This window comes from Varroa jacobsoni, unplaced genomic scaffold (genome assembly GCF_002532875.2).
Source record: "Varroa jacobsoni isolate VJ856 unplaced genomic scaffold, vjacob_1.0 scaffold_1224, whole genome shotgun sequence".
Taxonomy (NCBI): domain Eukaryota; kingdom Metazoa; phylum Arthropoda; class Arachnida; order Mesostigmata; family Varroidae; genus Varroa; species Varroa jacobsoni.
The window spans coordinates 96,465-121,837 of NW_019214126.1; the positions used below are offsets into that span (position 1 = coordinate 96,465).

Sequence of the window (25,373 nt, forward strand, 5' to 3'; positions counted from 1 at the left end):
GGCAAGCTGGGGTTCTGCACATTTAGATGACGCTTAATCGGTACATACCACACCATAACACACTGCTGTTGCAGACTCAACCTAAGAAACTCCGATGCATGACGGAGTTCTGTTCGCTAGAATAATATGCTTAGACCAGAGATCTGAAGGAGCGGATGATGCTGGACCACGGCGACGTTGCTGTTCAGTTTCACAACAATAAGATTTAAATAAGGATTTGATGTCTCCAAGGCTTGGGCCGCTTTGATTGACAAGTGGCGTTACAGAATGTTCTTTCTCAGAAAGTGGAGCACGTTCCATGGCGTTATTCTAACTAATTATGATTAGTCCTTGTTGCTGAGTGTACCTGTCTTTGAAGTGTTATCCTCGGCCGCAGCTGTACCATACCTCGGATCACTTTCTCATAAAGGCTAAGCACGACCCTAATTAAACAGTTGTCATACTGTTACCCTCACTACTAGAAATGTCCTTTCTTGACGCCCCAGGCCCAACTGTGTAGGAACGGCAAACGAAAGACGATTCGCAAAAACGTTTAATCTACAAGACAGCGCTGAGAAAATTCTGGCACATAAACTTGAGCCCACCGATTCCACCAAAATTATCAAGTTTTCGCCGATTTTTCGTAGCACGTATAGCTTTCTACTGAGTGAAACGGTGCTCTTCGTCGAAATCGCTCTCAAACCTTACCTTCTAACATTTTCCAAGAAGCCACACTTAACGAGCCTCAAATTTACGCCACATACTTGTAACGGAGTGTATTAGAAAAGGTTGGTTCTTTTTTTTCGCTCCATACAATAGAAGCACTGTGTTCGGTATCTGAAGCAGGCAATTGAAACTACTTTGTTGTCCTTGTTGAGGTCCATCTGGTTGTTCTAACGATGTGTGAGCTTCATGTTACAATACCACGGAGCATATCAACACACAGGACTTAATCCCTCACACAATGTACAGGTAGCGCAACTCCTTTCTAAACAGCAGTTTTAACCGTAACACTGCTCACATCCACGATTTCTTACTTCAGACGCGTAGAAAATGTATTTTAGAGACGTTAAACATTTTCATCTTTTTGCCTTGATAAGTGAATCGAAAAAAAAACTTTACATTGAACATTTAAAGCAGAAAACTCTCTCCCAATGATACCCGAAAGGAAAGGAGGAAAGTAGGTAAGGGGAAACTCCTCCCGCGGCCCGCCAGGTAGCCAATATTCCTCTACTAATGAAAGCGACCATGTTATTCCTGAAAATCGGCTACGTTTCTGTGGACTGAAAAGACTCTGGCCCAAATAAAAGGGGCACTTGAGTTATGTTGGCCATCAGTGACTCAAATTATCAATGACGGTTTCGGTCGGTTAGCTAGTTACACTCAGCACTTATTTTTCCGTCCAGTCTCTCGTCAAAAACGCTATTTGACAATAACGTATGCCAACAAGAAGGACGTGAGGCCAACAGAAGCGAAATAAATCTTTAGAATACTTACCATTTGAAACAGTTCTATCGCACCCACGTCTTCTGTAGAGCTACTTATGTATTTATTCACGTTATAGGTGCGTGATCTTTCCATTTACATATTACGTACATGATTCAAGATTAATATATGATAGGTTCTGCTTAGTTAGGGGATATGTGCTAACAAACAGAAGTATACGCTCGTGAATGGACTAAGTAGCTCACCGCATTTTCAAATTCGGTCAAGATCGTGACCAAAGAGGTCGATTATTGTCAATTAAAAAGCCTTGAAAGGACTCGCTAGTACTATGCGTAGTTTCTAGCTAGGTGGGTCGTGGATTTCATACCTAACCTAGAAAGAAATGGGCAAACAATGTTCAGAAATATTGAATTAAATATTTGACGGTACTAGACTAGTTCTAGCTTCAACCAAGAACTGAGCATACGATGAGAATCTGTTTAAATCAACTGGTCCTAGCTAAACGTCGAACAAATAACAAAAACGTTAACTGAACGTAGTTTTTAAGCTACTTACGGCTTATGAGAGCCAGAAAACATGTGCCCTACCTCTTAGCTACACGATGATATAAAGTAAAAAATGTAGGCATTGTCTTCAAGATTCATTGAATGATGATACAGTTGATAATAAGCTAAAACATCGTGTTTTCAGAATTAGAAGACCGTCGCCTAATTTGTGGAGGTGTTACTGAAGAATGTTGTTGTCCTTACAGCATTGCTTAAGGGGGTTCGAGGTCGATTTGCATGTAAAATTGTACTCCGTCTCGATTTGGACCTAGTATATAGACGAACTAGTTATTATTACATCGTTACAAACTACTTGGATATATCCTACGCTTCGAACAGTAACTAATAAGACACCGAACTATTTCAACTCTGTTTGCTAAACTTTATTCCATAGATATAGCAGGACATAAAACGGCATAAATTAACTTGACTGCAACTTGAAGATAATCGTAATGTTGACTATTTTGTAATATGCGTTGAACGAAAAATACAGATGTGTTTCCACAAGTAAATTATCTCATTATCTTTGGTTGGCACACAGTCACTCATAGGTGATATCTTTCGTACCACGTCAGTAAACAGATGCCTTGGGTTATATAATCTTATAAAATAAAGCTCTCTATTGCCGACTTCTAGCGTGCCTGGAGAGATAGATCCTTGAACTTTTAGCATGCATGTATGTATATTTGTTTATTTTGGCAAATATATATTATCAAGTTATTGCACACGTATAGTGAAAACAAGGTTTTTTATTTAGCGGACATCACACAATGCCACCAAGCCCATTTAGATGTAATCTGAAAAATAATTTCAGCAGTCACTGAATTTTTTAACTAGTTTATCATGTAATAATTTGAAAGGCTCATTCATTTTGCACAATGTCTAGCCAAAATTTGACGCGTTACGTAGAGCATCATTACATTAGAGTGGCACGTCCGTTATCGCCGTTAGGCGCTGAATTGTACGTCTGGCTCGCAGCAAGAAACGATTATGCCTGTCTTAGGTCAGGCAAACACTAGGTTTCTCGTTAGCAGCTTACGGATAGGCAAACATGTTACCAGTGCATCAGTATGGAGGAGACATCGACCGTTATATCTAGCGCTTGTCATCTTTACCTGATGACTCTTTTGTCCATTTTTGTTAGGGAGTTGGGTTAATAAGGAAAACGGCTATTCCATATAATAACCTAATCGATTCGAAGCCTTCCAGCAGCAGCTTTACGCGCGATTGTGTGTCATGCCAGTTCAAAATCCCCATCATTTGTCAAAGGTCGAGCAACTGTTTCAGTACTACTTGAGTTTCTATAGATCTGATAAACTATTAGTGCATACACATGTGTAAGATACACATATGAAATAGCAACTAAACAAAAACGGAAACTCATTCAGAGATACTTATTGAACAAACTTTCAGGGAAGAGTAGACAGAGTCTTTATAAATTGGCATTTGTGAATTTTTAATTTTAACGAATACTGTTTTTTCTATCTAAGGACGTATCTAAATGTTGCTCGTTAAAGGTCGCCAGTAGACCTTCGAATATGGGATTTAATAGAGCAAGGAACCTCATCAGGCTTCACCAATGTAGCAAGCTCCCCTTTGACAGCTTTAATCTCGAGCTGCTATGAGCTCATTGTTCAGCCTTGAAGCTAAACCTTAACCCCATCTGATTCATACCGATATACGACCACAGAACCTACGAAGCTTTTATGTAGTGCGGAATTAACCGAAATATAGTAATATTTCCTTAGTAATTGCTTATTTTTATTTCTGTTTAAACATATTTAGTCCCTTACCGCACACATAGATTATCAGCCTATGCCACTAAATATTCCTATGTTCGTCCAGCAGATACTAGAGGCTTACAACACGTTTTACAGACAGAAAAACACTATGTAAAAAAAATCAATCTGGGAAAATCAATTCGACCTGAAAACGACCAGTTAAAATTTTCAGAAGTATTAGCTTCATCTATATGACTTGGACGTAGAAAAAAAAACCCTAGAAGTAAGCAAAGCATAAAACTCAGCTTACATTTCGACGTTACCATCGTTTCGAATTATGTGGGTTTTGTTCCAGATGAACGACGACGACGACGACAATGCGTTTGCTCACTCATCGCATTACAACGATGGTAGCTAAATAGTAAGCCGCGTCACTTGATTTCTTACTCTAGCTCGAGAACTTTGTGAGAGAGAGAGAGAGAGAGAGAGAATTTATGTGATATCAAGAACTACAGAAGTGCATAAAAACGATACGATAAAAAAATTTTGTTGGCGGAGTTACTTACCAAACAAAATCGAAAATTCTAGCCTTGATTGTAACTCACTCAATTGGATTAATGGTAACTAGCTATTGACCAAATTATGCTCATATTAGCTCGCACATCCTGTAAATTAGGGTAGAAAAAAATTGGTAAATTTTTAAAAAATTACGCTTACAACTCTAGTTCAGTGATGAGTGATCATAAGGATAGAATGCATAGGATGTAGTGAAACTAATGACCCCTGTGATATTATTTGCATTGTTGCAGCTTCCGAGGTCAAAATATATCGCATGGGTGCTTTTTGAGAGAAACGAAATACAGCTCTATAAATATTACTAGTTCCTTCAGAGGGAGCCAGAAAATGACTCGATTCAATATCCTACCTACTGTTTGCGCATTGCCAAAGGTCTTCTCATTCCGTCCTGGACACGTAGACAACCATATCATGTTAAACAGCTAAATCCACCTGAAAAAAATACAGTTGTCAAGGGATATCAGATTGATTCAGGAAAAGATAAGTACAAAATTAAGCAGTGTAAGTGGAAGTTTGAAGCACTTTACTTTAGCAGGTCAGTACTTTCTTAATCTATCGAGAAATATATGGTTTTATGGACGAAAAACTATAAAGACTGTATAGGTAAACGATATCACGAAAATATCAGTTATTGATCAGGTTTATACGGCTGTGTTTGCTTACAGCCACGGCATTCGTCGCGTTTTTTTCCTGTTTCCAAATCGAGCCTCAGTGCCCGTCCCAACACTAGTTAAATTTATACATACATGTTAGCATACAGCAGTTTGCTGGCCTAAAATCGGCATGAAAGTTATAGTCAATGGTCAAAATGTCAAGTATCATTAAATTGAGGGTTCACAATTAACCGTTAAATTAAAATTGGAGAGTAGACATTAGGTCGGCAGTTGTCAATCTAACGGGCTCTATCTTGGCCTGAAATTGAGAGCTGTGTCACAATGGGTTTCCAAGCAGATTGCTGTGGTCGCTTTAATCAGATTCACTTAAGAAATTGGAAAATTGCTCATACATTCTCACATTGTAATGTTGACCTTTTATTTTTTAAAGCTGTTTAGGTCGTTGCCGTATTTCTTTAAAGCAAAAACAGCATACCTTACAGTAGGCAAAAATACTAGGTCTCTATTTCTTGCGTATGGCAGACCCGTTGAAGATTGGTGCTGGCTTTTTGCCTGCTCAATGTACAAATGAATTGCGTGCTTCTAGGTCGCACCGAAGTCTACTCTATATAGCAAAGTCACTTAAATCATAGAAGGAACGTTCCCAAAATCAACAACCAATGGCAACAACCTTCCAGCCCAAAAAACTTGGACCTTGGGAAATGCTTGACCAGAGACGCCGTAGCGTCTTCTTTAGCGGGCAGGTCATACGCGCGTTGTAGCTCAGTGTAGCCGTAATGGGTCATCTCTTGAATAGAGGGCTAATTTACGGAATCAGCATTGTTCGTACTGATCGTGGTGGATACGGGATACTCTATTAGTGATGGGAGAGGCTGTTTCATTCGAGATCTCGTTAAGCATATAATTTTACCATTGCTATTTCGAGTATCGAGAAGCAATGCTGCCACTACCGGTGAGGTTTAGAAAAGGTGCTGGGAGAGCCTAGGGTACATGTTAACACTTCAAAATTTCGGTAGAAAGAATGTGAACTGGTTTACTAGGAAACGAAAGATTAATAGAAACACATTAAGAGAAACTACTTGTACCAAGACTTTTTAGAGTTTTCGGTGTGTAACTAATTGCTTTAGTACTAGTAGCAAACATTTTTTTGGGTCGTAGCTATGGACTGCACAACAAAAATGGTATATTTTTTTAAACCAAAGACACCAGTGACCTATAGCTTCGGGATAGTTGTCACTGTTTCCACTGTATTTCGATAAATCAACTAAATGTAAGGTAAATGTAGGAAAATTTTGATAATAACGTAGGCCTAGCTTAATCCTTACGGTAATGCGAAACATCGATATGTAGATAAGTTAGAGCAAGAACTTGGCCACTTGATTCATGTAGCATTCGATGCGTTTAACTGACATGCATTACAAAACATTCACAAGTTGGCAGGTGCCAATTATCATCCATCCTAATACACGCATGAATGGTCTTATCTTGACGCGCGCGAATAGCAAACTCAATATAAGGTAGAATGCAAACAGAATACTCTGTAAAAAGTGTGACATTTCCACGATTGGAACGAGCCCGCGGCTGATCGAATGAGGAGGTAACTCTTTTGTCTAGAAGCACAGTACCCCATATAAAGCGGTCGTATGATACTCACATTGAGCTCACTGACGCGAACAATGTTTATTCTCCAATCATGTTTTTTTCGATCCAAAGCCACTGCCAAAGGTCACCAAGCGACGCGAAGAAGGAAACGCCAGTGCTCCGCAAAAGCGTCTTTTGAGGGAGATGGGTGCGAGAAATGGAATAATTACTTCAGACACAATCGAAACTACAGATGAAAAACAATGCTACAGGACCACAGAGCGCTACTGAATTTTCTATTTTTTTCTGAATTTTTTTTCTGAAAATTCTCTGAATGAGTCGTTGAAGCCAGGCCCCAACGATCTCATCATAGTTATGCCTTAGCAGAACCGCAACCTAGGCCTAGCAGTCTATAGTATGTCGCCAATCGAAATCGTTCAGATAATTTAACGGGATCGCAAAAGTTCTTCTTTAATAATCAAAAATGTTAATACCGTCAATCTTATAGATATTTAGTTAGTTTACGTTTCAGAAACTTTTTCCTGGTACTGACTGATCCCGCGGCCAGAGCTACCCGCTAATGCTTGCCTATCAAGATCTGACAGGGTCCTATAACCATTTATTTGGCATACGTGTCATTACTTAGTTAGATTAGTGGAGAAGCTCCAGAACAGGAACGCCCTTAAGTGGGATAGGACAAGCGAAAATCAATAACTGCCGGAAGCTTCAATGCTCAAGATGATAGAAAATGTGCGTTGGACGAACTTTATTAGACATCGGCAACACTGGTAAGCTCCGATCACATCCACCATGCGAATACCCAGTAAGTGAAATGCTATGAAAGGATGAAGGTAACAGACAGGGAGGTCTTTCACGTAAGTTACGCCGACGTGGTGAGTCGTCGGTACAATTTCTCGTCACAGCGAAGTCTGCCACTTCTTAGAAGTAACTGAGTGCACTGAGATCTTGATCACATCGGCAGCTATAGAACTCACAAATTTCAAAACACTTCTATAATGCTAAGAGGCTCCTTTAAAAACTGACGCCGGCACAGACTACAATGTTAGGTTTATCTAAACAATAGCACATCAAAAGATAAAGCTTCATATCATCGAATTTTTAATTACAGCATCACAACTCTAATGTTAAATGACTTTGTGCAGCTTTTTACGACGCCCTTTCTATACTTACATGTTTCATGGGTTTTTTGAAATTGAACAATAACCCACACAATGATAAATCGACTCAAATTTAGCTTATCAATAGAGAAAAAAAAAAACACCGACATGCTGAAACCGGCATGTTTGCGCATACACTGTTGTAAATTCGCTTTACTTTAAAATGAACTATCAATTTTCCAAAGGTAAGGAATAAGATACTACGACATTATAGACGCTGATGGATCTAATCTGTATTTTTGTCGAAATTGACAGAAATATTACAGGAGTGACTTTAGCAGCATGTATTTAAATGTAGTTTACCAAACGAACCTTTTTTAGACATGAAATTATCTATATTACGTCTTTGTGAACAAGTTATAAGAATTATGAATTTCGTTACGGCTCATTTAGCGGTATCTAGACTGAATTAGATTCATAAATAAACCTGCACATATGGTAGCTAAGTCAGCGACACTTAGGATAGTTCATACGGTACACGGGATATCTATTTTGTCGGAGTACGAATTCTGCCAAAAGTAGGCTATTAAGCGAATCTTTTTTTGCAGGCGCATACAAATGTCAGGCTATAGGGTCATATTATACTGCTAGGTCTATTTGAACGCTTCGTTCTTTCTACAGCTTCTTCGCTTTTGAACGACATTTCTATGGCATACAATACTTAAAATCGGATGGTAGTTAGTTTTGGTGCGCTCAAAAAGTCTCCACAAGGTATATGAAAAAAAAAAAAAAAAAAAAAGAGATCTTTAAAATTATTGTTGAACCCTGTCAGTGTTTCCGAAATGTGCATGTCATTTCGAGTGTTTATTTAATTCGAAATATAAGTACATTAAATCAATTCTTATACAAGTCTCAGATAGTCGCAGCTTACTAAAATGTTTACTAAAAAGCCCATCGACCTATTATAACAAAGCTAACATCGCTATACTTATCTTGGTACATTGGTACTCTGGAATCGTTAGTTCGTAAGATGAAAGCTGTATCTCCCCGTAACGAAGCAGGTACCAAGCATAATTTCGAATAGAATTCTTTGACCACTCCTGAATCTAAAGCTACCTGAATTATGTCGTCCTAAAATGCTCATTAATATGCAGTGGGATACTGTTTGCTGGAATTGACTGAATATTTGAACTGGTATAGGCATGCGAGATATGTTTTCCACTAAGATTCGACGATCCGAGTGTCTTGAAACAACGAATTCCTTCCCGATGTGCCTGCCCTGCCATGCCTTCCCTCATTGTTTTGATAGAATTACTACTGTAGAAAAATCAGCCTCAGGTGGAGCAGTAAGGCAGTGTTGGGGGAGAAATATATTTATAAGGCCTTGAACTGTAAGCACACGGCTAAAGTCCTTATTAACAGGATTGTAACTGCGTATCTTTGGGGCATAATCGGAGGAACTACTACTTCCACAAGGAAAAGTCCCAAGTTTCCAAACATTTCATTTGCATCAACCTTGGCCGAGTTCGACTTCAGTGGAAGCCTGCCAATACTAATGTCAGTTTTCATAAGAAATAATCTTACCTAAAGATGAAAATCATATGGCTCTCTTCTATTCATATTTGTACGAGACCGTGTTTAAATAAGGAGTATGTACTCGATATGAATTCCGCTCCGCACGTCTGGATTGATTTCTTATTGCTTTGGCCATATTCGATATGCTTTGGTCAGTAACAACTGTAATTTTGATTGGCACCGTCTCGGTATGTAGAATTGCTGAGGCGCCCGTTAGCTACAGTCCCTTCGAGATGATCCAGCAGATGTAAGTATGAACTGTTAAAGAAAGAAGCCTAAGAGATTAGAGACAAGACCAATGCTCAGATTTTATTTCGAATGATTTCAGATGGCCCATCATGCAGTAAACTCCTTTAAAATAGTTACTAGCTTAAAAATCGATCTTAATATCTCCGAAATTGAACGTTTTCGTGATCAGATTTTTGTCGACTCTCAAGGATTAGCTTTGTTTTTTGTTACTTCGGTAAATATGATGGCAACTTCCTAACTTTCGTAACATACTTGTGCTGCTGACGGAATTTAAAAGCATCACGATTCACTGTTATCTTAACCAAGGACTTACGCATCCAAGCAACCGCAAAGGGCTGTTCAAAGCTTATTTTAAGTAGGATAGAACAGCTCCTTATAATTAAGGGAATTCAATCTCTATGGGATTCCAAACAAAGAACGATGACTATATAGTTGATTACTATACTTCGTCTACATTTTGTAGTACTGGAGATGGATTGGCTGAAATATCTCGGAAGCAATACCTCAAGATGCTTCTAAAGGTCATAGAATTGAGTTAAATCTACCCTCATCTAGCTAATCAGTACTGTTACAAAACATAGGAATGATCTTCTATCTGAACATAGGAATCGGAACTTTTCCTACTAAAAATTCTAGATATTGCGTTCGCCGTATCTGATTTCGTAGTTGATTTAGTCAAAAAATTTATTGTAGCAACCCCCTTGTACCATTCCGATTATACAAACTAACAGACTAGACACGCCGAATTCGCAGATTCAATGCCTGCGATCTTGCCCAGTTAAGCACTTGGAATAAGTATAAGACAAAGGACATATGTTACTTAATGTGTAACTTAAAAAAAAGCTTGTATTTTACAACGAAAAAAAGTCGACTTTTAGCGCGTAACGTTAAAAGTCAACATTTTAATTAACACTATACCTTGATTGAAAGCATGAATGCAGTTATATCGCTTGTTCGGGGGCACGCCTTTTTTATTTTGACCCCGAAGCAAATAACAAGTATTTAGCGGGGTTCTGAAATTTAAGAGGTTGTGGTCCCAACTAGACAATATTTTACGTCAAACATCGCAAGCTAGATACATGGATTGTTCAAGTGTCGATCGAAAAACGATACAGATATCACAAATATCCCAAACAACCATTCCTTCGAAAAAAATAGCTCATAACGTCTGTTTTTCTATGCTGAACCAGTAGCTAAAGGTGAAAAGTTGGAATAATAAACTCTTTTACGGCTACAGATAAGTCGAATTATACTTGCATCTACATGCAGAAGAACTGTCCGCAGAAAATACAGGTCCACAGTGTACATTTAGATTACTGCACAAGTTTATTCTGGAAATCTAACATTCGGTAGATTGGAATATATTATACTACCTAGACAATGATATTTACTGTGCTTATGGTAGAAAGAGTTTAAAGTCGACACGAGAACGATACTTGGACAGGGCGTAGTAGGGCAGATCTGTTTAAGAGTTGCCATTGCACGGTTAATTACAGGAACTGAGCTCTCCCTTGAAGATTTATCCGTAACCGAACAGAGCTTACTGTTAAATTTAACGACGTCTGTTAGAAAAGTAATTTGTTTTGTTGGCCTTTAATTTCTTAGAGCTTCGTATTTAGGAACCTTAGGTAGTTGTTCCATTAGGCCAGTTAAGTTAAACGCTTCAGTGTATTTGAATCGTTCGTGTTTATTTTCAGTTTTTGTTTCGTTTCTAAACGTTTATTTCGGTCACGTGGCGCTGTAGAGGCAACGAAGTCAGATCGAACGGAAAGGTCCCAGTTCGAGTGTGGCACTTGTTCGTTGTTTCAGTACGCAGATCTGATATGCTTGAATATACCCTGAAGAGTTTTGACATTGCTAGATGTTGTATTGAAATAGATATTCCAGCACATCAACGATCCTTAAAGTGCTACGTACATCTATGTATCAAAGTATCTCGCTATAGGATACTGAGCGGTCCTGATCGTTGTGACAGGCCCTCAGCAAGTGAAATGTTTCTCTACAAGCTGCACGAATGTGTAAAGTATAAATATTAATAATAACGACTGAAACTAAAGTGTAACGTGAATTCAAATCAACTTTATTGAACTCTATGAACTTCAACGCCATATTACTTTGCACTAACTATTAATTAGTTCAGTGATCTGCAATATGATCAATTGTACAGAAATACGAAGCGTATGGAAAATAAACAAGACTTCCCGATGCTATACGAACAAATTAAGACTGGGTCAGTTAAAGCAATATTTCTGACTGATGTCTGCCAAAGAAAGACGACGACACTTAAAACTCAATCATAGTCGGCGCTCAGAAGTTCTATTTGGAAATATGTTTTTTGCTTGCCAACCAGGGAATGGTTCTAAAGACTAGATGAATTCAATCGCATAGACCTGTATAGACCTTCTAAAAAGTAGCACACAAAATCCGCTATGCGGGAAATGACCCTACAAGCCTATTTTGAGCAAAAACAATAATCATTTTTATTATATGTTAAGTTTAACGGCTGTTGATGATGGAAGCAAGCCTCCGCGCGCAGCGGCGGCCCACTTAGGCCTTATTAGATATGACATCATTAACGCAGCACTGACTATGTGCGCTAAGCGTGTCAGATGAAACGGGTGGGATGCATTACCCCTTTTTTTTTTCAAAGTGAAGCGTTCCGATATAAAAGTCGGCAACGACAGTTAGAAAAGTTGTTGATCATGTTATTAGATCTACAAAGGGCGTACCTAAAGAACGGCCTTTCCAGGATGATTAATCACAACAAGGAGAAACTTCAAAGAGCAGTAAGAAGTTGGCTTCAAGCGAAGGGTCACGCGTAAAGGAAAAATAAAAAAGGACCCACCCCTTCATTTGTGACTCAAAATGGTTCCAAGCTTGGGAGAAAGCAACATACAGAATAGCGGTTTAATCTACACAATCAAAGTGCAGCTTTATTTTGCTACGGACAACTGAATTCCGCACGTGGATACCATCAAAAAAGCCGTATAGAGAAAAGGCCCTAACTGTCACAGTTTGGCGTAAACGCATTGTGCTTCTATACAGAAAATAAATACGACGTCATAGAAAACACATTTGAAATGCCGACCAGCGTATCAATATCTAACGTTTTACATTGGCGTAATCACTTCCAGCCTATGAGCAAGCCGCCAGAAACAGTGCACGGACACGAATAGAAATAAAAAATAGATACTTTCATTATATCTAGCAAACACATTTGAAAGAAAAGTTTGTTACCCATTTAAGCCTGATCTTTTTTGAAATAAACAGTGCTATTGTCTACTCTACGTACAATTCAGTCTACTCTACCTTACTTAGACATCTCCAGTTCATCAAAAAAACACTCCTCACAAGCTGAGTTTTACTTTTTTCATATAAAGTTTTCCAATAATAATAACTGAGTAGATACTACAAAAGCCGTTCCGAGGAGTGGAACACTGAAAAGTGTGATTTGACAAAAGCTTATTTAGCTGAATTAAAATTCTATTGCTTTGAAAAAAATATCCTCTAAATAAACCTTATGCTGAATTGTTGGGCCGTAATCCTTTTTGTGCATTTCAGCGTTCTGAACTTTTACCTCTGATCACATAGTAACAGGGAAGCTATTAGAAAAAGTGCCTGAACTATTAATAACCTAAGCTTCATGAACGTTCCGTACTTCATTTTAGTTTTATGCCATTCAAAAGTTTCATTACAAACTTGAAGACCATCGCACAAAGACAGCGTTTTCGGCTAGACTGAGGACTATCATAGAAGGAGGAATAATGTAAAATACTGCTAACCCAGAATTAGGCATATTTTTCACTTAATGCACACGATTTCGTCAATTGATCGAGAGACTCGACCAGGATTAGACGCCGGAAAAATATCATGGTAAAACCGAGAGTGTGCCATAACTAGATACAATGTATACGGTATGGATCCCTGCTTACTGAAAATGATGGCAAGTTAATTAATTGTTGATAACTGGGAGAACCTTTTGTGTTGAATTCATTGAGGTAGCGTCAACCGCTTCCAAGAGAATACCTACAAAGCTAATCTTATGTATTATTACAACGAGCGGTGTGTAGCATCTGGCATCGAGTAGTCCCTATAAAATCACCTACATCGCAGCTCCCTACCGTCTATTTGTGTTGACGTGTCAAAATAACTGCACGTAGTTTTACAAAGGAATCATTATTAAGGTCTTGTGTGCCTTTGATCATTACATGGGCACAATTGAGCAAAACATTAACAAACCTTGATGATACGATTCGTGTACTTATTTTTTTTACCTTAAAACTTATTTTCCGCAATAGGTAATTGCAACATCTTGAAAAAGCAAATTTACTCGCGTATACTCTTACGTTGATGCTTGTTCTCATTCAGTCACACCTTACACGATAATTTTCCAAGAAGCCATGCTAAGTCTAAACACACACCTTCATCGTCAACACTTACTCGTTAATTCAAACTCCTAACTGAAGAAAATCAAGTATGGTCAACGTAAAACCCTTTCGGTTAAGACCCACCGTTGAGCAGATTCTTTTGATTATGGGTCCAGGTATGTTGAACCACTGAACACTCTAATACATCAAACTGTTTGTGCTATGATAGCCTATAAGCTTAACGCCTATTTGCTTACGAATGCAACAGTTAATTTTATATCTGTTTTTTAAACGATTTTTCAAGGTAACTTGAAAATTACTGATATGTTTCATAGTGATTATCGTCGACCAACCTTGTAACGTTGCTAAACATGTCCTAGCGTCATTGTAACCAATTTGTAGCGGCGATGTGAGGCGCGGCAGCAGCATGTCCACTACTAGGACCCCGTAGGACGGCGTGCGTTTTAACAGACGATAATGTTTCTTTGAAGGTAAAGGCTGTCGTACTCTACGAAACTCGTAAGGGTTCATTACGATATATGCTTTACGTGCAACAGTAAGCCACACAGCTATATCGAATCCATTAAGTGTGTCCCAGAAAGACGAATTTATCGGTAACGCTTTTACGATAAGGCATCTATTACCTCACGAGAGAAAATTGATCATTATCTAGTTTGCCATGACATGTTTTTCAGACGTGCGTACATATAATACTTAGAGGATAAAATAATATTCATTGAACAATTATTATTTTACTTCAAATTAGACAACAAAGGATAAACTCTTCAGGTTTAAATCAAAACCCATTTCCCTCATTCAGTCGAGCTCCGTCAAAATCTGCAGCAACGAATTACGACTGAGTTACACAATCTCTTCCTCTCAATTTGTGCAAAGCAATCTGTGGAACGGTTGCCAACGCTGGTAGTCACTGCGTTATTGAAGATCCAACCTCTAACCCTAGGAAACATCAAACAGAGCGCTATACATTTCCAAATATTAGTAAAAATTGTTTTGGAGACATATACCATGTATCAAAACATGTATTTACGAAGTACATCGAGTAATACAATCCGGCACTACAGATGCCATTGAAGCATCGAGACGTTCGATCACTAACTACAAAAATTCAGATCTTCACATAATCGCATCATCGATGAACTAGTTGAAGCTTGATCTACATAAATACAACCACGCGGACAAACGAGCGGAACTTTCGAACGTTGAGTTTTTTAGCTGCTTGATTAAGTGAGCCCTGCGCTTCCAGCCTTTCTATCTGCCAAACACCACGGATTTTGGTATTTTATTGGTGTACACATTGTTTTACGTATGCGCCAATGAATTGTTTATAGTGCCGTAGCCTAATGCCGACACTCTTCATTTGATTTACATGCGTATGTATCAAGCCGAAATTCATTTTTTCTTTCAGTTCTATTTCTCCTGGATCGTCGGCAGAGCTTGAAATTTCTAAAAATGGCTACTCCTTTCATCAAGTAAACAAGTTGACGCTACAGATGTTTTATCTATTTACCAATGAAGAACTATTGCATGCCATGTTAACTGGCGTTAATAGTTAGTCATAGGCGCTATTCAGAGTAATGAGCTGATCTGAAGTCAACCGAGAAAAATTGACTTGTAAATTCAGTATCTGACTACACACTTGCAACTTCTACCCACTAACTAGCGGAAAGCTGGTAGAGTCTTTAAGAGAGTTTACCGCTTGGCGAGGATAGTTAGAAGTTTGACTGAAAAAGAATTAAGTTGAAAAATATTCTCGTCACATTCTACTTTCTTACTTAGTATATCTCAAGCAGCCCTTGCCTACACTAGTCTCTTTCACTATTTATAAAACTAGCACGAACTACCAGCGAAATATGCTTATGCTGCTTCGTACGAATTTTCAATTTTTCTGCCTTATTTTACGTCAATGAAAGTATTGCGTTCTACGGCGTGACATTTAACCGACTATAGTAAGTGGGTTTTGATAACGTCCTATCTTAGTTGGTGCACGTAAGCCATACAGGGTAAAATTCGTTTTCACCATAGGGCGAAGAAGCGGTTGTTTACAGAGCTTAACGGACCAAACGAGCATTGTCAGTGACGATTAGTTCTGATCAAGATTGCCAAATACAAGATCAGGCCAAAATAGTAAAGCAAGTACTACTTGTCCCTCTTTTTTATTATATTGTAAACCTCTTGCCTTGTACAGCCTTAAATTAACCGAATCGTTCGACTGAGACTGTATGTGTAGAAGAAGCTATAGTTAAATAGAGCTTCAATTTTAGTGATACCGGCTCATCGTTCCGTTATAGTCTTAGGCAATCATGGTATCGCATAGAAAAGCGCAAAATCGATTTGAAGTAATAGTTGCTATTCAGGAAACTCCTACTTCTATGTATTTTGTTTCTTTTTAACAAAGCTATTTTTTTCGATACGATTTTCAGTTTTTCATTTCCCGACCTGAACTTGAATTGGTCCTGACAGAAAAACTTCTTTTATAGTCAACGAAAATGGATAGATGCATAGTGGCAGACCTTATATATAAAAAATAAATCTATAGGTTGGTATACTGTATCGCTGGGAACGCAGAGTACACACTATCGTCACTAATATTATATAATATATATGACCTACAGTTTTGGAACTATATATATTTTCGAAGAACATACAGAAACACACAAGTGACACAAATCAAGTCATGAAGCCAAATGATTGTTCATTTTAAAAATATGTGAATAAAATATTCTACCCTTGGCATGAAAATATTGCTAAATTGTGATGCTTTATTATAAACAACTATCTATCAAAAGCCTATAAACAACGCATTATGACTTCGTTTCAAATTAACTTTGCCATATGCACATCGGCGGATTTGAACCAAAGACGGCCCTGACATAACGGCCCGGGTTCACACACAGTCTCTCGATGAGTAAATTCGAGTATTTTGATACAAATCCAGTGGAGATCCTATATATATATATATATATATATATATATATAGAGAGAGAGAGAGAGAGAGAGAGAGAGCCTTTCCCTCTATGCTAGAAAATGCAATTATCTAGAGTCGAGTATAATCGCACGAATATTTCGGGAGCACCAGCAGTAGCAGACGGGCAGAAAAAACGCCATCGGATTTTTTGCAGGTAACCTTTGTTTTCTTCAGTAGAAAAAAAACTAAGAAAATTAAATGAATATGTCGAATAATTTGAAGTTCTGCTTTTAATTCAGTTAACATAATGAATGCTTTCGCAAAAGTTAAACCATAAATCTTCTTTAGCACAGACTCCTACATTATGGGGCGGTAGAAACGTCATCGGCATATATTGCGTCATTCCTATTTGCGACCCTAGTCAACTTACAATGAAATCATCATTTTTTGCTACTTTAATAAAAAAAAAAAAAATATATATATATATATATATATATATTTTTATGTCGAAATGATGCTAAGGATTGTCAATAAGATATTTGTTTGACACAAATATATGGAGAATAGATCACATCACTTGATCCTCCATTTAAACAACGATGACTAATCTGTTCAGAATGGGAAATAGCTTTAGCGTGAGGTGCTAATCTATTTTGGCTGTTTATATGATAAAACAGTTTGAAAATCCGTCGCTTTTTTCTCACTTTTGTTTTTGTCATTTGAAATTTGCAGTCCTAAGTCTATCAACGGCACTGTAAGGCTGTGACAGTTATTTGTGTGCCGATGACACATTGATGGCAAGTACAATCCAGTACTCAAGATCTTCGTCGCCTTCGCATGTTACCTTATGAGTATTTAGCTCTACTGTTTTCATTTTTATTTTATATAGCTCGCTCTATTTTATTATTTATCATTATTATTAACTTTGATCCACTATATTTGTTGCTAATCGATTTACTTTGACGTTTTCTCATTCGTCGTCTGAATTAGTCTGCATACCGGATTTTATGTCAGCGTGCAGTCCTGTGTCCGTTTATGGACGTCGTACTAACAATATTTTCTTTGGGAATAAAATGAGCCTAGTTGTAAGAAAAATGGTAGCGCTTACATGGTACGCTCACCTATCAGTAATCTATATTAATTTTTTCTGCCGTAGGCCCTTGTAAAGATGTACATCAAAGTCCACCAAATATCATCATTCGTTTTATTATTATCACAGGGATACAACTATGTCCTATAAATGAAGCGGAACCTGATAAGTAAATATTTGTGTTGTCACCGTTCGTTTACTAGCTATAGAATACGCAATATGTTATCAATGTGGACAGATCTCCCCGCGGTATCGTAGTGATTAGCGTATTTGCTTGCAAATCTTAGGATACGTTGTGGCCTAGGTTCGAACCCGGGCATAACCAGAGTTTGTTTTGTGCTGGGAGCCAGCCGTGTGATGAAATGCCTAACGGCGACACCGGACGTAAAAACTCGAAACGTAAATGTAGAGCTTCAAAGAGGTCACTCTATCTCTCTCAATTTCCACTTTCGGTTGACTTTTCTTCTCTTCATACTAAATATAGAAAGGCATATGTATTTCTTTCAATTTGAGAAGCGGCCTATTCATCACCATTCTATCGGTGGCTACCGCAATATTAGCCTACTACGGTTTGTTCTGGCTGCATTCAAATTTTGCCGCGCCGAGATGAAGCTTCGCTCTCTCCCGGACCGGTGCTGTCTCCCTCTGGTGGCGCGTGGCGGAGAGAGGGCGTAAGCGAGACCGGATTCAAAACCAGTAGACCCCAGCTGAGATAGCTGCGAAGGTTGCTATACAACTACCCGCGATGAGGTTTGCTGTTTGACGCATCCCATAGTATAAAGGATGAAGAGCGGTGCGTCGATGTATTTAGTAAAACCGTCGTATGAATCGAGCTTTGCCCTGTGCAAAGCATTCAGAGTTCATGTGCGAATGTTGTGAATATTGTGACAGTTAATATTATTAATTTATGTCTGATTCGTGTTCTATTGATGGGATACTTTGTTGTAAAAGGAAAGATCCTGAATGAATCACAGCGATCGGTGACCGTTGTGCTGTTCGACTCTTTAGAACGACTGAATCACTTGGATACACCGATATCATCGTATGACTAATTGTAGCGTTTGCTGAAACCGTATATTCACGTTTATCGTTACATAGAGGATAAAAAGCATAATCAAATAGTGAATACCCGTCTGACAATGGATGACAATGCAAACTATGCTTCGTCGACACCAGATCAGTTCCGTGCAACAAAAGTGTGGAACACAATCGTTGCAGCAGTTCGGGCTGAAATGCCTGTCAGAAAGCGTCGAAAGGGCTTGAAAACATTTGATAATTGCTTTTCGGGCAGTGAAGCAGTTTCTTGGACGTTGGATTATCTTAAACGAAACAGTGACTTACTTCTTTCTGCCGGCCAAATAGTAAACCGAGAAAAAGTGGCGCTGCTAATGCAGAAGTTCGTTGAGCAAAAGATTATTCAGGACGTTCGAGGTCGGAGCGTTACTTTCAAGGATTCAAGTACCCATCTCTACATGTTCAATAAAGAAAACATGGCCCCATTTAGTGGATTATCAAATCCATCTTGTACCGATGCGGATCCGATACGGCGTTTTAGAAATTCTATCGGTGACTACACGATAACATTTCGACAGCCAATTGCTGATAGTGGCTCTACCGCGAATGATCACACTAACGGTGGTTGTAATAGTCAACATGACAGCTCTAATGGAGTAAATGTATCCTCTTCGTCTTCCGCTACCTCATCATCGTCATCAACACCAGCAGTCTACTCCCATATTGTCCATCCTCGGCTTGTCACGCCACATCGCCTTCAATCCCATCATCATCAGCAGCAGCAGCGGCAGCTTCACCACAATCAACACCAGTATCAAAGGCACTCGCAGAATCCTGGCCGTCATTTATTGTTACACGGTGGATCAGCACCAACATCCCTAGCGTCACCAGCTCTGTCACCCACCTCTTCCGCGTCCTCTAAGGAGCTTTTATTTCTCTCAGACCTATCGTCACTATCCCGACATTTGTTATGGCGAAGATTGCAACAGCTGTTTGCTTCTGGGGGACAGCATATTATGCACAGCCACATTACATCAGGGACGGTCAATGTACCTGGTCGTTTCAGGGCACAGACTGATATACTGAAAGCTTTTTCGTTACACATCACAGATTACCCAGCAGTCGAAGTGTGCCATAACATATGTCAAGTCAGCGCTTCAGGCATTGTCCTTCCGAGGAAAAAGGACGACGATGTCCCTATGTTGGTCATGCAAGCTATGAAATGTTTAGCCAAGTGGCCAGAGTGGGCTCCGGACTACGCAAACTATACAAACTTCCGTCGGGAGACGCTGAAACTTGTTCGGGAGCATTTCTGCAAGCAATTAATATTGCCCCGTACTCTGTATGAGCTGTCGATAGTGGCTTTTGCACCGCTTATGTCAACTCTCCAAGAGCCTGAAATGCCGGTCTCGCTTCAATATGAGACGGCATTTGTTACGGCTAATCCCGAAACGAAGATTTTACCACGAACAGCGCTTAGAACCCCACTGCCACGTTTCGGGTCACAAACTCCAAGCACAATGCCGCGACCCATTCAGTATCAATGCGAGCGACTTGTACAAACCTGTGTTCGAGCAGCCAGCGTGCGACGAATTGGTAGTTCGATGGGTTGTTACGTTAATTCAGCGTTTTCTGCTAGCTCATCAAGCCTAAGCTCAGGCGTTAGCACCGTTTCGGAGGCTAATGTACGAGCGTGTAGGGAGGTAGCTAATAGCAAAGAGCTCGTAGTCCGCCAACTACAGCATCTTTATTTGGTGCTTTCCCCCAAAAACCGACGGGCACTCCACTTGCTATTACGTTTTATACATAAAGTTGGTCAGAATAAATTACTGGTAATTGACGAGAAACGTTCGAACCACGACGTGCTTGTCGATGAATTCAGCACGTGCTTGGTCGGCGCTCTTCGCACTAATCTCGAGCAGACAGCCATGTTCATGACGTTTCTGGTCGAAAATTGCGATATCATTTTCACAGTTCCAGAGAGCCTACGCCATGAGATCGACGCCGCTATTGTACATCGCCCACAATAACTGAAATCATTACAGTCTAACAAAAAAATTTGAATACGGTTAATAGGTGCAATAAATGTATTAATGACCATAAAGTGGCAAATTGAAATGACATCGAGTGATGTCCATATACCTCGGACAAACTGATCACAAGCAACAAATTTTAGAATATATTTAATATAGTTAGTTTGAGCTACGTAGGTGTTCGCAGAGAACTTCACGAGGTACTACTATCTTTCAGATATATTGCAAATTAACCTCCTGGCGTGCAGTCTTGGTCCTAATGACATCTTGTCCGATAGGTTATCCTCAGTATTATGATGACAATGACAGGCTTCGTACCGATGTGTGCATCTTCGCGTGCGTCATCGTGTACTCTTATACCATTTCCTATGAAATTTACGGCCTGCAAAGCTCCATAGGCAGAATTCTCAAGTGTATCTATGGGCTTCGTGACCGTCATCGATCGCCGTTTTCATATAGAATGTTTTCAAAATGACCATTTCTTCTATTAACAAGAACTTAGTCATATATGCTAGTTATAGTGGAGGTGCTCGCTGTAGCGGTTTGCCATACATTTACTCATAGCCTCTGTGGACATGGGTGCGTAGGATGTGATTATACAACAGAAGGCTGTATCAAAAGATCCTACCCGTTTATGACCACTATATATCCATCTTAGGCATTGAATCTGAACGCCTACGGTATCCAGTCATTTTTATGGTGCCGTATAAAATTCATTCTTAATTTACGCATTTTGATTGTGTTGAACCCTCTCTAATAATTATAGCTAATTCTACTTTCTAAATTAATACTCATTATTCAGCTTATTGAGATATTGTGTTAACACTAAGATTAAGAAAACAATAAAATTATGTGTATACAATAGGTGAGAGACAGTACGCTTAGAATTCAAGTATACAACAAGCCGCTGGCTACATATATTGATTCTCACAATATGAAACTAAGAACATTCTAGTTAGAATTATGAAGCTCTGACTTACAAAATTAATCTAAGTAAAGTGTCAGGAAAAATAATTTTTCAATTCAAAGTTGTAATAAATATAATTGTTTTTCGTAATGTTTGCGTTCTGTACATAATACACATCAGACATTCATTCTTGTCAACCAAGCAGATAAAGAGGAATACAGCTTAAAAGAGATCTGCTGCTGGTAATAACTGGTTGCTGCTTATCACAAGTTATATACTGACTATAACGCGTCAAGGCCTTGTTTTTACCTTACGCTTGAAAACGCGCTTTTTGTTCTGTTATTAACGAAGGAGTATATTTTTACATGATGTTTACAGTTAATTAACTTTTTTCTGTTATGATATTAACACTTATTTAAATATAACATTATTTAAATGAAAAGAAGAGCCAGCGCTAGATTTTGGTGTGCATACGTTCTTAGATGTATCGTTTCCTATGAAACTTTTTGGTATGGTACAGAATATTTATTTTTGTTATAAACAGACGTTAAGAGATCAATTCATTTAAAGTATAAAATAAGTAGAACTTTGCATAAGGAAATGATCAGCTATGGTTAGGCCTTCAGATGGTAATAGCATGGTGTTTCTTGAAAGTTCTACACAAGTGGCGGATGGGAAACGGCAGCGTCTTTGTGCGGTGATGAGGTATGTATCATAATATAGTGTAGTATATAGCGAGCAAAAATGGACTGGGATTTATTGCTAACCTTAACATAAGACTATAGAGTAAACGGTTCAGAATGTTTTCGGCTGAAGGTTTATTATGAAGTTTATTACCCTGAAAGCTTAAAACCAAATTATACAGCAGATGCATATCATGTTCAATATGTACACGTATAAAGCTCTTTAAGGTGTAAATGGCTTTGATGAATCAGAGCCTAAGCCAAGTATAGAATAATGAATAAGTAACGTGAGGATATCCTGAAACAATATGTGAGCAATCTAAAAACGACCATTTGTGCTGGTGGGGTCAATAATCATAGGTCTTTGAATTTTAGCATGTCCATAAGGATCGCAGGTAAACACACTGTTAGCACATCGTCTGAGACTGTGCTATCGACGGGGTGGTTTAAAAGGTTTCATTTCTGCCTATAAAAAAGAAATCGCTTGTTTAAGCCTTTAAATATGAAAAATCACCTAATAAGGTTCTTATTGTATAGTGGTTCAGCAACGATTCTCCGGTAGCTTTGTTCAAGTCAATTGTTCCTAACAACGCTAAGGTAGAATATGTTTTATGACCTTAGTACATTTCACTTTGTATCAAGTAGAGCATCATTATTACTCGGCTTCTGATCAAGTGAAACGAACTAGCTCACGATACATTCAATGACGGTTTAAAATTTTAAATTAATGAAGATTCTTCAAAGAGTCTCTCCAAGTCAATTTGTTCTTTAGAACATCTTCATGGCAATAGGTAAGAATGAATGCTAAGACAAAATATAGCACTACGTGTTTAGGCTATGGTACCTTCAGAGTTTTCGTTTGTGAAACGTATTTCATTTCTGGGAAAGGACATTTCTGGAGGTAGTTAAGTAAATGCAATTCCTATAATGTAAATGTATTAGTAATCTCTAGATGTAGTCTATATCAATTTGTCGTAGAACTGCTGTAAAGAGAAACATGAAAGCATACTTTGATAATATCGACATTCGTTTAGTATTCTTGACACTGAAAACTGAAGACTTCAATAGTCAGTTCAAACCTTTATCCATGACATAGCGGGAATAATCCCGAATTTATCACTGGTAGCTATGCTCACGATGACAGTACTGATTCAGTTTATTGATTTTATTGCTTTTGAAGTAGACCTCTGTTGGAAATGAAACAAATTTACAAAACATTCAGCCGTATGGATATTTTCTGGTGTCGCCGGCTTATTGCACGAACTTTGTTATGTTTCGAGAAATGTCCAATTTGAGTTTGAGAAAACAAGGACGCTGACATGTCCAGTCAGTGGAGTGCTTGGTCGGTGGCATCTGGTGTGGGGTTTTTTATTTATCATCAACGCGGTATCAACGCATGTTATGTCCAAACCATAAACACAAACCGTAACATTACATAAGTGTTCTCCTTTCAAACTTAACTGACCGCCTTTTTCCATGGCTGGTGTTTCACTTTATTGGTGAAAGACCGGCAAAAACAAGGAAACTTCCTTCGACGTCCTTCGTGTCATTCGGTAGTTCGTTTCTATGTTGAAGCTGTAGATTTACGTCAATAATTTGGCGACCTAAATAAAATTACCTAAATAAAAATTGACGGCAGAGACCTGAAACTAGCTCTGTGTTCAATGTGCCTATCAATTTAACAAGATGGTAGAGCACCTCCACCAAATTGGTGGACAGCTTGAACCAAGTAGCACTTAGAGTTGTACAGTAATTTTTAAGCGGATCAATAACTTCTGGATTCAACGTGTAGTTCCCTTGTTAACATTAGATCCACAAGTTAAAAGTTTAAGGAGCGCATGTACCTTAACACGGGACTCAAGTCCTTGCTTTTAGGTTTGCGTCCGATATTTGGCCGTTCGAGTTACCGCGACAGACGGTGGCCAGTTTAGGTAATAAGTCGTAGATGAAGTTTACAAATGCTTATGACGTATCAGCAATCGTAGAATTTGTACAAATTCTGGAAGATTGCCCCTTGGTAAAGCGGGAATCTGTGCAATTCCCGCGAAACGTTTGCGCGCTATGGTACGATGAGGATAAACATGTTTCTCGTATATATATTCGTCTTAGTAAAATGAAAATGTAAGTATCCTAAATACTTCGGGTTTAATGAATTTTAACGTACCATGTTGTATTGTTTCTTATCTGTTTTAGATATAGAATAGTTAGTCAAGATTGTGATAGACTTGGATCGGGCCATTAGTCGAGCATACCCTTATCAAACCAATGTAACTAGGTCTTCAATGCGTGGGACGAAAACGATATCTGTATAGTTAATCAAAGGCTCCTGTGGGATTATATTTTTTGCTCGATTGTTGGTGGTATACGTTGCATTCGTAAAACTTAAGGGCTATTTAAAAACGACTGTGGAGAACGGAAGCCTATGAATGTTTAGATTTTTCGTAATACATGTTCTTCATAAAAGTAAGTGCTATGCAGTCGACGTTAAAAAACGATTCTCTAAGATATACACCGGAAAAGTAGACGACAATTCACTTAAGTAATAGATTGTGTTTTTCTGTATTCGTGTTGAGCCTGGAACAACAAAGGAAATGTTGGCTACTGGAAGAACAGTTCTCCTCGTTATTACGGACTCTAACAGTACACACGCATCGATGCAAAAACCACAAGCGATTTTTCTAGAAGGTGAGGTGACATATGATGTATGTGGAGTAGTACTCAAGCTAGTAAGAGAATATGCAACCGTAGATTTTGCTTGCTAGGCCTAATCATATAACTGAAAATAAAACTAACATAATTTCCCTACTGCATATATCTCATAAAAAGACATCTGATAGAAGAAATTTTATTCAAAACCTTTGCTTTTTTGTAGCCGACTCCCCGAATTTCAGATTTGACTTTTGGCATCAATGTTAGATATTACTCTAGATAAAATAGTAAGTTATATAT

At 38.5% G+C, this 25,373-nt stretch overlaps 1 protein-coding gene and 1 long non-coding RNA gene across 9 annotated transcripts in view; one reads left to right on the plus strand and one right to left on the minus strand.

The window, feature by feature from the left end:
• The window catches only part of LOC111267805 (uncharacterized), a 105,863-nt gene that overhangs the window by 37,375 nt on the left and 43,115 nt on the right, over positions 1 to 25,373 (minus strand). For 4 of the 8 annotated variants that reach the window (XR_015313960.1, XR_015313955.1, XR_015313956.1 and 1 more), the window contains 2 exons: positions 4,617 to 4,699; positions 4,002 to 4,151 (listed from right to left, as the gene is read on the minus strand). This is a non-coding gene — a long non-coding RNA (uncharacterized LOC111267805). Of the gene's footprint in view, positions 1 to 687; positions 1,072 to 2,742; positions 2,768 to 4,001; positions 4,152 to 4,616; positions 4,700 to 25,373 lie in introns of those variants that run through there. The other 4 variants (XR_015313961.1, XR_015313959.1, XR_002684846.2 and 1 more) reach the window with 3 other exon arrangements.
• Positions 18,414 to 21,891, plus strand: LOC111267804 (uncharacterized). Its single transcript, XM_022846312.2, has one exon. The coding sequence runs from the start codon at positions 18,927 to 18,929 to the stop codon at positions 20,829 to 20,831; it is 1,905 nt and encodes a 634-aa protein (XP_022702047.1). The 5' UTR covers positions 18,414 to 18,926; the 3' UTR covers positions 20,832 to 21,891.